Genomic DNA, 13,600 nt, shown 5'->3' with positions numbered 1-13,600 from the left:
TCATACTGTTGGTTTGCTGTTGAAAAAGATTTCTATGTATGCACAGTAGACCGCACATAGAATAGTCTTTGCACTGAATTTCAAACCTGCACCAAAAAAAAGATTGACACAGGAGCCAAACATTGATCATTATAGATTTTCAGAAAAACACTTTTTACATATTGGGAAAACATTAAATAGATAGACTGACTTAAGGACTGAAGAAATGTTCACATTGGGTTTCCACCAAATGTGACAAATATTTGTAAAATTTATACAATGTGACAGCATGAAATTCAGAACAACTGAATCTGTCAACTGCATTAAATAGCACGTTGATAGAATCAGCTTCACATGAACTCTGTAGTCTGTACATCTTCAGCAATGGGAAAATCAATTTACAGATTACCCTTTTCTCCCCTGAAAAAATTGTAAAAAGCAAATAACCCATTTCCAAGAGACATCATTATCCCTCTTCATCAATGTTATCATCACCAGAGGGAATCTGTCTAGTCTCTGATAATGAAAGCCTCCTTGGATTTGCTGAGCCTGACTCAATAAGTCCTTCTGATGATAAATTTAATGCAGAAGTTCCAGATGAAGAACCTAACAAACGCCGCCCTGGGGCATCAGCTGAAGGTGATGCAGATATGTTATAGGTGAAGACTCCCATTGGGTGATCAAACTTGCAACTTGGACCAAATTTGCATATGCCATAACGTGAATAGAAGACACAAAGAGGCTCTCCCTGTATGAAAATGGGACACAGCCTCTATTAGCATGCATCAAATTAAATAATTGCATATATTCTCATCTCCCTCCAATCAACAAACAATCATAAATCTACTTAAAATACTTTAATGCATTTCGGACAGTTGAAAGGAGTAATATCAGACACAAATTTTGTGAATGATATGCTAAGCACATGAAGCAATGCAAATGCCAAAAAAGATATTGATGATATTTTGTTGAGATTCCAAATCGCCTATATACATCACAAAAGTAAAGCTTATAAAGGCTTATACAATCCTCATCTGTTAGTTAACTTTTGAAGTTGAGTTAGATCCAGCCTAAATTTTAGATGATATCATAATCTATCATAGATTTGATTATGGACCACCATCAACTGAACAAAACTCCACCTAACCTCGTGAATTTCCCATTGCAACCTACCAGACCATGCGGCTCTCCCAATATATGGCCGAAGTAGGGTCTATAAAAGCTCAAGCCTTCATTAACTAGCTTTTGGGCTAGAGTTAGGCCTAGCCAAGTTCAAGAGTTTTCATCATCTCTTCTGTCTTCACTTTTACAATTGCAAACCATTAAGTTGGCTTCAGATTATTGTTGCACTTACAATTGCTTTCAGTGTTGATACAAACATCTATAAATGTTTTTGCTTGATTCAAAGATAGGGTTTCTCATCTATTGTGATTTAAACCATTTATAGGAGGATGTATAGAACTGAGACAAACTAATTCATATTTAAATATTCTTAAGAAAGTGAAATTTAATTCTAACTCAACCTCAAAAAACCAGTTTGTAAAGTGAAGTTTGCACTCCACTTATATAGTATAATTTAATCTTATTTCTAACTGATGGGATCTCCAACACATCCTCCCACACCAAAGAATATCGTAAGAATAGACTCTAATACCATTTTAAGAAAGCAGCATTTAAGCCTAATTCAACCTCACAAAACCGACTTGTAAGGTGAAGATTGCATCCATTTATATACTATAATTTGACCTTATCTTTAGTCAATGTGAGATTTTCAACAAATATAAAAATATTCCATCCCTAACATAGAGTGATTGGGATTTTGGATTCTTTCATTTCATGAAAATGTTAATTGCAAACTAATAGAAACCTGACAGAAACCGATACCATATATCCTGCACTTTCTCTTCTCTTTCCCGCTCTCCAACGTGAGATCCATGCCCCATAGGATATTAGTCAGTCCCCAAAGTCACTGCTCTTAGTTAGGGAGCTTATCCCCCACTTCTCATGTTATATCTTCCAAACCGAACACATTTTCTTGGTGGGGATCTATCACACGCCATGACAGAAGTGTATTTAAACCATTTTAGATTGCTAGTAAGTTATACTTCTCTTGATAGGAACATATTCTCCTATGTCAATGACTTCTGAAAATGTTAGTGGCCTAACTTTTTTTAAAAGGAGACATGTTATGAAAGCCCAGAAAAAAGTTATTATCAAGACAGCACACATAAAGGTATACCTGTCTTACAAATTGCATTATTTCTCATTTTAGCTCCTACATTGATTTTAGAGATATATATACACCCTAAATCGGAGGACCATGTTTCCAGAACAGGCTCCTAAAATATCTGCATATAGTCCCACAGTTGTGTAATGTCAAATTGTCTATCAAACAAGCTAAAAATTAGATCATTTAAATTCAAATAATGGAAAAATGTAAATACTAAAGAATAAGAAGTAGTAAATTAAATAAGTTACAAGCCAATTTAACAAGTTTTTTTTCGAGGCCTTACTAAACACAACCTATGAGAATTATCACAAGTGTATATTCAGGTGAAAAAAATAATCGATCCCAATGAAATATAAACTTCAGATATAGAGTCCAATAGCAAGAATTCAACTCACAGGACGTAAAGGAAGGCCTATAGGACTCAAAACACAGTCAGGAGCAGGAATCATCCTTTCACGTGGATGATGGAAACGACAGACGGCACCAAACTTGCAATCTCCAGTCTTCATGTAGAATTGGCAATCTGGTTGATCAGGTCTCTCAGGAAATATGTTCTCCCTTGGCAACGCATAGAAACCTACAGGAACAGAGCCAGAACGAAATTGGGAATATGCCCCCTGGGATCCGGCATTTGTTGGTTCACTTTGCCTATTAGTTCCATAGCTTTGGCCATTTCCCATTGTTTGTTGTGAACTATCTGACCCCATTTGACCCTGGAAAAAATGGATGTTTAATCAGGATGTTGGTACATACTAGCAACAGCAAGATCTGTAAAAAAAGTCCATTACATATCTGCCATGTGGCATTGTATTAATAAGTGTTCATCATAAAATCAAATAGATGACACAAATCTATTATTTGAAAATAAATGCAATAAAATTTCTCTCCAACAAGTTACAAGATCAATTTTCCATAAAAAAAATACCTTGATAGACAAGAGTCGAACAGCCCTTGACAAAGGCAAATGAAAATCCGAAGGAAATATGGATGATTCAATGAACCAACTCTCTTAAAGGTTTAAGTTGTAAGGTGAAAGCACCGGAATGGTTGTACTCCCTCACATCCTTAATATAGAGAGCATTTTTAAAAGAATAAAATAACAAACAAATAAAACTAATTAATTCAGTTCATTTTGTTGATTATTTAAATACAAATTTACCCTCATCGTTAATAAAAAATACACCTACTCATAATATTTAATAGGGGTAAACAAGAAAAAGAAAATTAATATTATATAGAAACTACAAAATGCCTTAAAAAAAGACCATCAATCTCTTCTAAACAATGCCTTATAATAAGGACTAGAGGGAGTATATCTAAATGAAACATCACACAAGAGTAGTATGGGTTTAAAGTGTTAGAGATTGCACATCGACTACACATAAAGTCAAATTATAATATATAAATGAGGGGCAAATCTCACCTTATCAAATCAGTTTTATAAGATTGAGTAGGCTTAATCCCCACTTTCTAAGATCCTATCGAAGCATATAAAAATAAAAATAAACTATCCTAGAAAGATTTGATGCCCACTTTCTAAGATAAAGCATGACAAGCATTGTGCAGACCCACTCACTGCTAAAAGTTTAACTTCTATTTATATGATAACAAGAATTTAACTCTAAACTACAAGGTGTACCATGTCATCATGAAGAAAGTATCCCATTTTAACACACGTGATGAATGTTTATAGAAAATGAAAAAAATAATATTTTTAACTTAATACACTCTCCTCCGGACAAAAGTATGCCTTTTAATCTCTCACAAACATAGAATATCACATCATTCTATTTCTTCCATATAAAAGAAGGGATGAGCTTACACTGTATGCACTCCATCCAGGCACTGAAACCATTCCCTGAGGTAGAATTAAAGGAGCATAACTTGAAGGACTTTGCCAACGTGGGCTAGGAATATATGATGAACTAGGCCAATTTGTAATTCCTGTCGCATAGGACTGCTGACCTGGTGTAGTTGGTGATTGGACAGTAGGATAAACAGGAGAACTTCTCATGGAAAGCACCATATTGCTTGGTTGGGGATGGTGAAATTTGCAAGTGTTTCCAAATTTACATTGTCCGGTTCTTAAATAATAAGCACATTCAGGCTCATTCTGTGTCAGCAAGAAACAAAGAAATACAGAATTAACTATTAATATCAACAACACCACAAAACAATCAGGTGTCAGATTTTAAATAGAACAATAATCCATTCAGGGTCACTATGTATCAACAAGAAACAAAGAAAATATAGAATTAGACTACTAGTATCAATAACCAAGCAAAACGTCCAGGTTAGATGTATTGAAAGCCACCACAATTTAGAAAATGCATGCTGATGGAAATTGAGAGTTAAGGGTAGTTATGAACTTATGAGAGTCATCTGTAGAAAATAATAGCCAGTAACTGTGTATAAGGACTATATATCTTATGGTATTTCATGCAATTAACCAGCCTGAAGTTATTTGTAGCTTGTGGACAGAGAATAATCTCCATAGAAGACTTTTATCTCTGGGCTCTTGGGACAGCATGTGTATTGCTGTATTATGTGATTTTAGAGTTCAATATTATATTTTACTACTTTTATCAGTTGGTATTCTATCATATACTGAATAGAAAGAAGCAGCATCTGAATTAAAACTTGTTGAGTCTAAAAGTGTTTCAGGCAGTTTAATTATGCTATAAATCAAACAAGCAATCAACAAGAGAGGACACAGCTAACAAACACATACTTCCTTTGCTGTATCTAAGATATAAATAAGAGGTAAATATTCAATACTAACTGGGCGGAGTGGATAGCCTAAAATGTTCAAGGCAACTCTTCCAGCAATCCCAGCCTTGTCTCTAGGATGATGAAACCTGCATGTGGCTCCAAATTTGCAAGTTCCTGTCTTCAAATAGTACTGGAAAGCATAAAAAAGGGAATAAGGATTGTAATATTTTTAACAGTAGAAGGTTGATGCTAGCATTGATAACACCCATAAAGATAATAAATTATAAAATCAAATAAGAAGAGAGTTTAATGGCAGTGGATTGACAGTCTAAAACAGTTTTACATTGTTATCCAATCACAAATCCCTATGGCTATGATTTTTAAGGTAGTTATGGTAAAAACAACAAACTTAACATATATAGTGGTTTGTGATTGATGATGATGTAAAATTGCTTTACCCTGTCAGTACAGTTTTTTTTCTCGTAAAAAAATAATTGATAGTTTGATATGAAGTCATTATAACTCATGGAGATATAAATGATCAAGATGAGCTAAAGAAGATAAAGGTTGTAAATCACATAACTACATAGAATAATAATTATTAACACAAACAAATAATTAAACAAAAGGTGTGCTTTAACTAGTGAATTGTTTAACTGATTTTCAGACAGATGAATGCTAAAGTGCACTACTGTTTGATAAACATAAACTAACTACCTCAAATTTAAGCAAAGACATTCTTATACAGATAACAAATTCGAAATATAGTTTAGTTTACAACCCAAAATACGCCATTTTTCAGATAAATCAGATAAATAATTCCGGAGATACAGAAAATGGATGGCCTACATGCTGCACTTGTTGACGGCCTGATCTCTTTCCCCCACCTCCATTCACAAGAGTGTTTAAAACAACCAAATTTACAGATATTTCCATTTTTCAAAAGAAACATGTTTTTGATATTTTATAATAAACTGAAGTGCTATGCTCCTATGGATCTAAATGTTGAGGTTCTGATCATGAGCAGCAGACTTATGCTGATAATGTAGATTAGTGGGATAACTACTCCATCTCATGACTGCGCTCTGGATATTCCTTTGTTGCAAATCAAATCCTTCACTTTCCATGTGATAGCTATTGAACTACAGTAATTCAGATCTAGAGATAATCAAGAGGTCTCCAAGAAAGGGATTGGTTTTAAGAAAATAAAGACATATAGACATAATCCAGTAGCATTTCTCATGGCCACCTATCCAATCATGAGCTAACCAAACACACCAGGGTTGACTGCCAGCTTATACAAGAGAAGATTCTTTCTAGGGATATCACTATTTCATTCTAATGATCAACTGGCATCTAAGTTCACCAAGGATCCAAATCACCTGTCCCTTATAGATCATATCCTTATCGCTTGTCCCAACAGTTTAGGATCTATCTTGTATTAGGGATTTTAATTGCAACCAGACTTTTAGGCATAAATTCAGAGGATCCAAGAGGGATTTTTCATAAATTCCTAGCATCCTAAAGTGTTCAAGATCTACATTTTTTAAAACATATAAAATTCCACCTTAAAAAATTACAGAGCATGCACATAAACAAGCAATGAGCACCTTATGCATTCATTGAGAAACAAGTACATGCCTGGCATTCTGGCTGTCCTATCCTTTCTGGGAATTCACCTTTCATCCGTGCAGCAGCAATAGCCTGATATTACTCCAAGGAAAAAAATGTCAGGTAACTATACTAATTAATTAATGTGTGATCAAAATGAAAAGTACCAACAGTACAGACAGATAATTTTGACCATCTACAACCCAGCAACAATTATTTTAAAAAAAAGGTGAAAACAGCTAAAATAAATTTAATCGTGAAAAGATCATGGATGTGTAAAGAAAAAACAAAGTCATGCATAAATACAAGCCATGTTCACCCACGTGAGAGTGTGTGTGTGTGTGAGTGTGCATCTTTGTCGTCTGCTAACACATGCAACAAACTTATAATTAGAATTTGTCCAAAAGCATTGCATGGATCATACCAGCTTCCTATTAGGAGGATGATTAAATCGACACGTTGCTCCAAATCTACAAAGGCCAGTCCTGATGTAATATGAACAATCTGGTTCTCCTGGATGCTCAGGATAAGGTCCAGATTCCATTGTTTCACTTGACCTCAAGTTAATTTGCCACATTGCATCTGAAACAGCATGATGTGAACAAGTCAATTTCTCCATAAGAGACATCATTATGATCTAGATTTCCATTTGTCACTTTAATTAGTGTAATACAACTTCGCCTTTGACTTATGAATATGAATGAAATTTAACTTTCAAGGACACTTTCAACAGTCCGATATTTTTATCCAGGCCTCTTGAAAAATCCGTTTGTGAACGCTATAAGCCAAAGGCTTTTCCGAAGTTGCCATGCTTTCTGCACACCAGGTTCTTTTAAAAAATAAATTGGTGAAAAAAGGTTTAATTAAGTTTTAAAACATTCCTTAAAAAATTAAAATCTAAAATGTTCAGTTCAGTAATAGCAATTTATCACGAAAGTACTCCACAGTATCTAAACTTAAAATTGCAAAACAAAATCAGGAAAGTTTATACTCCATTCATTACTAATTTGAATTTAAGAGAACTAGAAAAAAAGTAGCTCCGATTGCCATTTTTATTGTCCAGTCAAAAAGCAGAACAGCCAAATTGCATGAACATGAACACAAACATTCTCAAAGCGGTGAAGAAAACACAAATTCAGGGAAGTGAAATTCAAGAAAAAAAATATCGCAAGTTAGTCCTAACGTGAATAAAACAAATTAAAAGAAACAGAAACATGGAACGAAGCACCTCAGATCTCAGAATCATGCAATCAGACCTCAGAAGAACGAAATAGGAAGAAATAGAAGCGCGACGATCATCCATCGTCGATCATCGGCGGCGACAGGGATCACGAGAACGCACGTGATCGAACGAACGAGATTGAAACAACGCTATTCATCACAATCGAAGAAGAAGAAGAAGAAGAAGAAGAAGAAGAAGAAGAAGAAGAAGAAGAAGAAAAGTGTGGAGAAAAAGCAAAGGACCTTGAGGAAGGTGCTCTCGGGACACGGGAATCGCGGCATCGAATTCCATACACGCATAATAATACTATCATCACCGCCCTGTCACTCACTCTTCACATTCCATTTCCAACACTCACTTAAACTACTATCACCCTTCACCGGTTCACCCCAACAACAACAGCAACAGTTAAATAAAACCAATATCAATAATAATAATAATAATAAATATTATTATTATTTATTATTACTACTAAATTATCATCTTTTAAAAATAAAAAAGAAAAAAAAAAGTTCATGGAAAAAAAGAGAGAGAGAGAAAAAAGAAAGCAAGAGAGGTGATGGCGTTGTGTTCTCCACTCCACAAATGAGAACAGGGAATAAAAACCAACCAATCATACATCGCCAATCATCTCTTACTGTTACACCAACACTATTTGCTTTTTTCACCCGCCTTTTCAACAACACACATTAGTTTATCTCTATTAGTTCGCCATTTCCTTTTTCCACACCCTTTTTTTCCTGTTTATTTAACTTCCGAATGTTGACTTCTCAGCTTTTTTTGCGTCAACACCATGTAATAATATTCTCAATTAAAACGATAAAAAGTAAAATGATTTTTTCACCCCCACGTGACCTAGTGCTTCCCTGTCACAGCCCACAAAATTTTGTTTGCTGAAAGAAAAAATTAAATATTAAAAAGTATAGAGAGAAACGAAAAGAAAAAGTTGGATTTAATTAAGTTTATCTATTTTAATTTTCGGAAATTAAAATATAATAGCAAATTATTAATAGTTTATCTATTTTTTTATAAAAAAATTATTTGTTATTAGTTTAGTACATGATCATTTGTTAAAAATGTTGATTTTTTTTTCGTAAAAGTAAGGCACAAAGAAACTTAAAAAATTGAAATGAATATGCCACTATCGAATGAGAATCAAATTATTCACTGTTTTTTTTTAAGAATGAAACTTTAGAATATAGAATATAATTTTTAATTGTGTAGTATACATTAATTGCACAACTTAAAAGTGAAAGATAGTTATGATTTATATTAAAAAAACTCTATATATTAGAAAAAAATATCTATGTTTATTGATTTTGTTGCTTTGTTTTTAATTTACTGGTGTTGATAAAAGTTGAAAGAATTATTTTTGGGAGAAAAGAAAAGAAAAGGTGTGGGTTGATATTTATTATCATGTGGTGAGTGATGATTGGTGCATAAAGAAAAAGAAAAAAAAAAGGTGAAAGGAGTGGATAATCGAATTTGGAACCATTGGTTTAGAAAGGAAAGCAGAAAAAAGTTCGTGGAAGACGGCTTGCAATTTTAGCATGAAGTTGACATCCCAAAAAAAGAGCCATATTAATACACAAAATTCAAAATAAACGAAAATAAAAACAAACAAAGCTATGAGCAAAAAATATGCAAATAAAAGCTCTCTTAAAAGCTATACGAAAGGCCAAAAAGTCTTTTTTTTTATCTCAATAATTTATTTTAGAAAAAAATATATATATACTTGCTTCCGATAAATCACACTTAATTTTAAAATAAAAATTATTTTTTATATTTAAATAAAATAATATTTAAACTTTTAATTTTAAATAAATAGTCCAATTATTTGTATTTTTAATAAAAGCACGCAGAGAAGTCACTCACCTTATCTATTAAATGAAATTTTATAAGAATGGTGCAACTATATTTAGATATTACCAGAATATGCAGATTTTAAAAGAATTACAAAATTCGTGTTTGGAAACACATATTAAATGAAAAAGTTATGTTCCAAAACTCATACTATCTAAAAAAAACTACACTAAAATCGTGTGGTCACTCACAATTAAAAAAAAACGTATACTAAAGTTGTATTCTCACTAACAACTTCTTAAAAAAAACGTGATACTAAGTATGATTTTATAAAAAAAATATAAATTGTAATTACTGTTCCAACGGAACTAAAATAATAATAAAGATGTCATGAACACAAGTTTAGTGACACGACTTTATAAAATAATGAAATCTTACTTCTTATAGAGACTTTAGAAAATAAAAAAAATAGGAAAATTCTTTTTGATCTCCATACTTCCTTTTTTATCTCTATACGTTTTTTTTAATTTTAGTAATATTATTCTAAGTATAGTAAATAGTTTGATTTCTTTTTTTTTTCATTTTCAATTGTTAGTGGTTCTTTGTGCTTAGTGTGGTGAATATTAGTCGTTAACTAAGTTTTGTAGTATTTTTACTTGTAATGATCGTGTTTTTTTTATTTTATTTTTAAAGACACAAAATCTATAAAAAAATTAGCGAATAACAAAAATAGAGTATAAAACTCAACAAAAAAAATATCTTTTGCATTGAAGAACGTCAAATGTAACGAATCTTATTGTCAAATCTCTCACACACACTTAAATATGAAATTGTTCTATCAAATATTACAGCTAGAGAAGAATGTAAGTGTTGCGGCTGAAATTGAGATATGGGATGCAACTCAGATTATTTAAAAATGTGAAATGATATTTTATTCAAAATTATTTAAAAAATTTAAAAATGTTAAAACTGACTTCTTGGTAATTACCTTATACTTACCTTATATCTATATTTTTTAAATATGTCAATTTCTATAAATTTTAAATACAGATACAATTACATATTTTTCCTGAATTTCGGCTAAATCCTCCAATTCCATATGCATGACAATTCAAACAAACAAAAATTTAAGTTGCAACATTTTGCTTATACTTTTAATAAAATTATCGCTCATTATTCTTGTTTTATTTAAAAACATTCCATTGACTAAAGCTTAAATACAATTGTTAAAAATTAAAAAATTTTATTTTATTTTACAAAAGTTTTCATGTTAAGTATCACTATGAAACTTGACATCTCAACTAGGTTGAAACCTCAAGTAACAACAATCATTTGTCACCACATGAAAAAAATACTATTAAAAGAAAAAAAAGAAAGGAAATCCAAAAAAAATATGGAAGGATTAGACAAAAACTCATATATTAACAAAAATGGTACATAGGTAATCTATACCTATTAATAAAAAAACTCTAAGAAAAGACTAGATGAAAGTGTATTATACCAATGAAAATACTAAACTACAAGAAACCCTAAACTTGATTTTCCACAGTAGTTAAGACATGTGTTCCACCTATTACAAAGCATCCAATGCACATTGGTCATAACAGTAAATGCAGCACAAACCAAGACAAAATCACATTAAAATCATAAACTAGTAAGACCCGTCTTTTGAGTTTGTTTAATAGCATGTATAACTCTATAAAACTCAACAACCAAAGCAGAACGTCAAAGAAACCACCAATAAATTATCGCATACTTCTAAGAAAAATACCACAACAAATAACAAAATCAGGAGAACCCCTAACAACACCATTAGTGTTTATTTTAACCTAACCTAAAGAAAAAAACTCTCATCGAACAAGAAGAGGAGATAAAACTTTACCATTACGAGTATTGATACAAAAAAAGTTAAGCACATTGAAATCAAACATATCATTTCAGATAGAAATTTTATACGAATTACCCACTAGACAAGTGAGATATTTAAATGATCCTAGAAAATATGTTTCTACACACAAAAAAATACCATAAATTCATTTGATGTTATTTTACCAATCTCCCTATTAGATATTACTATTGATAATTAAAAAAAAAAAAATTGTCTTTCATAATTTAGTTTCCAAATATGGAAAAAATTGTTGCCAAATTGCATTTTTTTTCAAGACAATCCTATGAAAACTCATATCAGAGTACACAGTTTGTTTAAAACCCTGAATTGATTAAAGATCAGATGAATTTACAATAAATACATATATATATATATATATATATATATATATTGAAAACAATCGTCATCTTACAATGTAAAAATGAGTTGAAGTTAAAATCAGTTCTTAATATTCTTAATAAGCTCTCACGACATGGGCATGGCAAAACAGAGGTGGAGTTAAGAAAGAAAAAACCAAACAAAACTCTAACCGAGGCAATATCACATCATGGGTAGGAATAGAGTGAATGTTTTCATGGTATGGGCAACAGCCAAGTAAATTTTCTTTCGACATGGGTAAGAACGAAAAGGAGATTCTCACGGGTTACTAGTGATGACAGAGCAAAGGTTCTCATAGCACAAGTGGTGGACTAAATGTGAGGTAAGCAAATAGTCGAGATATCATTGACACTTGTAACATGAAAAACTTAACTTGGCTTAAAAATAAATAAATGAAATAGATTAATCAATCCATGTAACATACTTTTATTTTAATAGGTAATAACTATTTATGGGAAGAATTGTGTACTGTTTGTTTAAGTAAAAGCCTTAATTTTAATGTTTAACAAAATAATATTGTTTTAATATTTTATACGGGTAAGTTTATTTGGTCACAATGAATGTTCTAGTTATAATCTTAGACGTACATGTGTGGATGTCAGGACCTGAGTAATGTTTTGTTGTTGTGTTGGGATCTCCTAGTTCTTCAAAAAAAATTTTCCTTTGTGCCCATTTCGTCGGTCGATGAGGTACCTGCGATTGTACTTCGACGCTCAAGTGATCAGTCTATTCTCTTAGGATATAAAAAAACATACATTTTCCCCCTATCAGAAGTCCCTTTTATAGGTTGACTTGAGTCTCTTCCTACGTGGGCTAGATAGTTGGTTGTCAAGGCATATGTAATGGTTAGTGGTCTTTAGGCATGTGTAATGGTTAGTGGTCTTTAGATCTTGTATAATGATTTCATGATATTACGTGAACGTATTTCAACGTGTCTTTGACTTATTCAATGTTGTTACATATTTATTGTTTGGTATTATTTATTCATATCTTCGGTCGTCCAGACCGGTACATTAGATATAGTGTGTTGTTTTTTATGAAATAAAAACTAAAAAATAAATACTCAAAGTCTACATACACTTAAAAATTATTTTAGTTATGGTACCAAACTCTCCACGAAAAGTTTTACAGAAAAACAAACAACCAAGCCTACCAATCCAACCAAAAAAATTGACAAAATACCAAGTTAATGAAATGCATTAAATTAAATGATATAGTTCTCTAGAATAAACAAACTATAATATACGCAAATCTAAACAAACATAACAGCATTTTTTTTAAATATCTCATTACTTATCTCACTTACAGACTATTCTTTAAAAATTACTAAGTATCCATATTTTAAATACTTTTTTAAAAAAATTTGGAAATTCCAAAATTTTAAACAACATTATCTAAATTTACTTTTTGGGATATAAACTCAAAAAATTTTACTATCATAAATTGAATCTAAATAAATTATTTAAAAAAAATGAATACAAATAAAATCAAATCATTGCACTACAAAGCATACCTTTATAATAAAATCAAATTCTCTTAAAAGACTTTAAATTTACATGTCTAAATAAAAATAACTAAATTAATATAATTAAACGGTAACACAATTTTTTCAATTATTGATATTTTATCTATCAATAATTTTACTTTGCACACTTAATCATACAAATATTTAAATAAAAATCATTAACAATTTATATAAAATATATTTTCATTAAAATTGAAAAAATATAAAGTTATTTTATTCAAATTTTGTCATAAAATTATTTTTTGAAATTAA

At 31.2% G+C, this 13,600-nt stretch overlaps 1 protein-coding gene across 2 annotated transcripts; it reads right to left on the bottom strand.

Annotated features, from left to right (window-relative positions):
- Positions 1–136: 136 nt before the first annotated feature.
- LOC137823353 (zinc finger CCCH domain-containing protein ZFN-like) lies at positions 137–8,348 on the bottom strand. 2 transcript variants are annotated; one of them, XM_068628452.1, is made up of 7 exons: positions 7,997–8,348; positions 6,957–7,114; positions 6,563–6,625; positions 4,992–5,111; positions 4,032–4,322; positions 2,605–2,922; positions 137–727 (listed from the first exon to the last, which is right to left on the bottom strand). In XM_068628452.1, the coding sequence occupies exons 1-7, from the start codon at positions 8,043–8,045 to the stop codon at positions 446–448; spliced, it is 1,281 nt and encodes a 426-aa protein (XP_068484553.1). In that variant the 5' UTR covers positions 8,046–8,348; the 3' UTR covers positions 137–445. The 2 variants fall into 2 exon arrangements, with proteins under 2 accessions (XP_068484553.1, XP_068484554.1); XM_068628453.1 differs by having other exon boundaries at positions 7,789–8,148.
- Between the last annotated feature and the right edge of the window lie 5,252 nt (positions 8,349–13,600).

This window comes from Phaseolus vulgaris, chromosome 8 (assembly GCF_000499845.2).
Source record: "Phaseolus vulgaris cultivar G19833 chromosome 8, P. vulgaris v2.0, whole genome shotgun sequence".
In the NCBI taxonomy this organism is placed as follows: domain Eukaryota; kingdom Viridiplantae; phylum Streptophyta; class Magnoliopsida; order Fabales; family Fabaceae; genus Phaseolus; species Phaseolus vulgaris.
The sequence above is the reverse complement of the archived record's forward strand: the minus strand, read 5'-3'. Positions and strand labels throughout refer to the sequence as shown.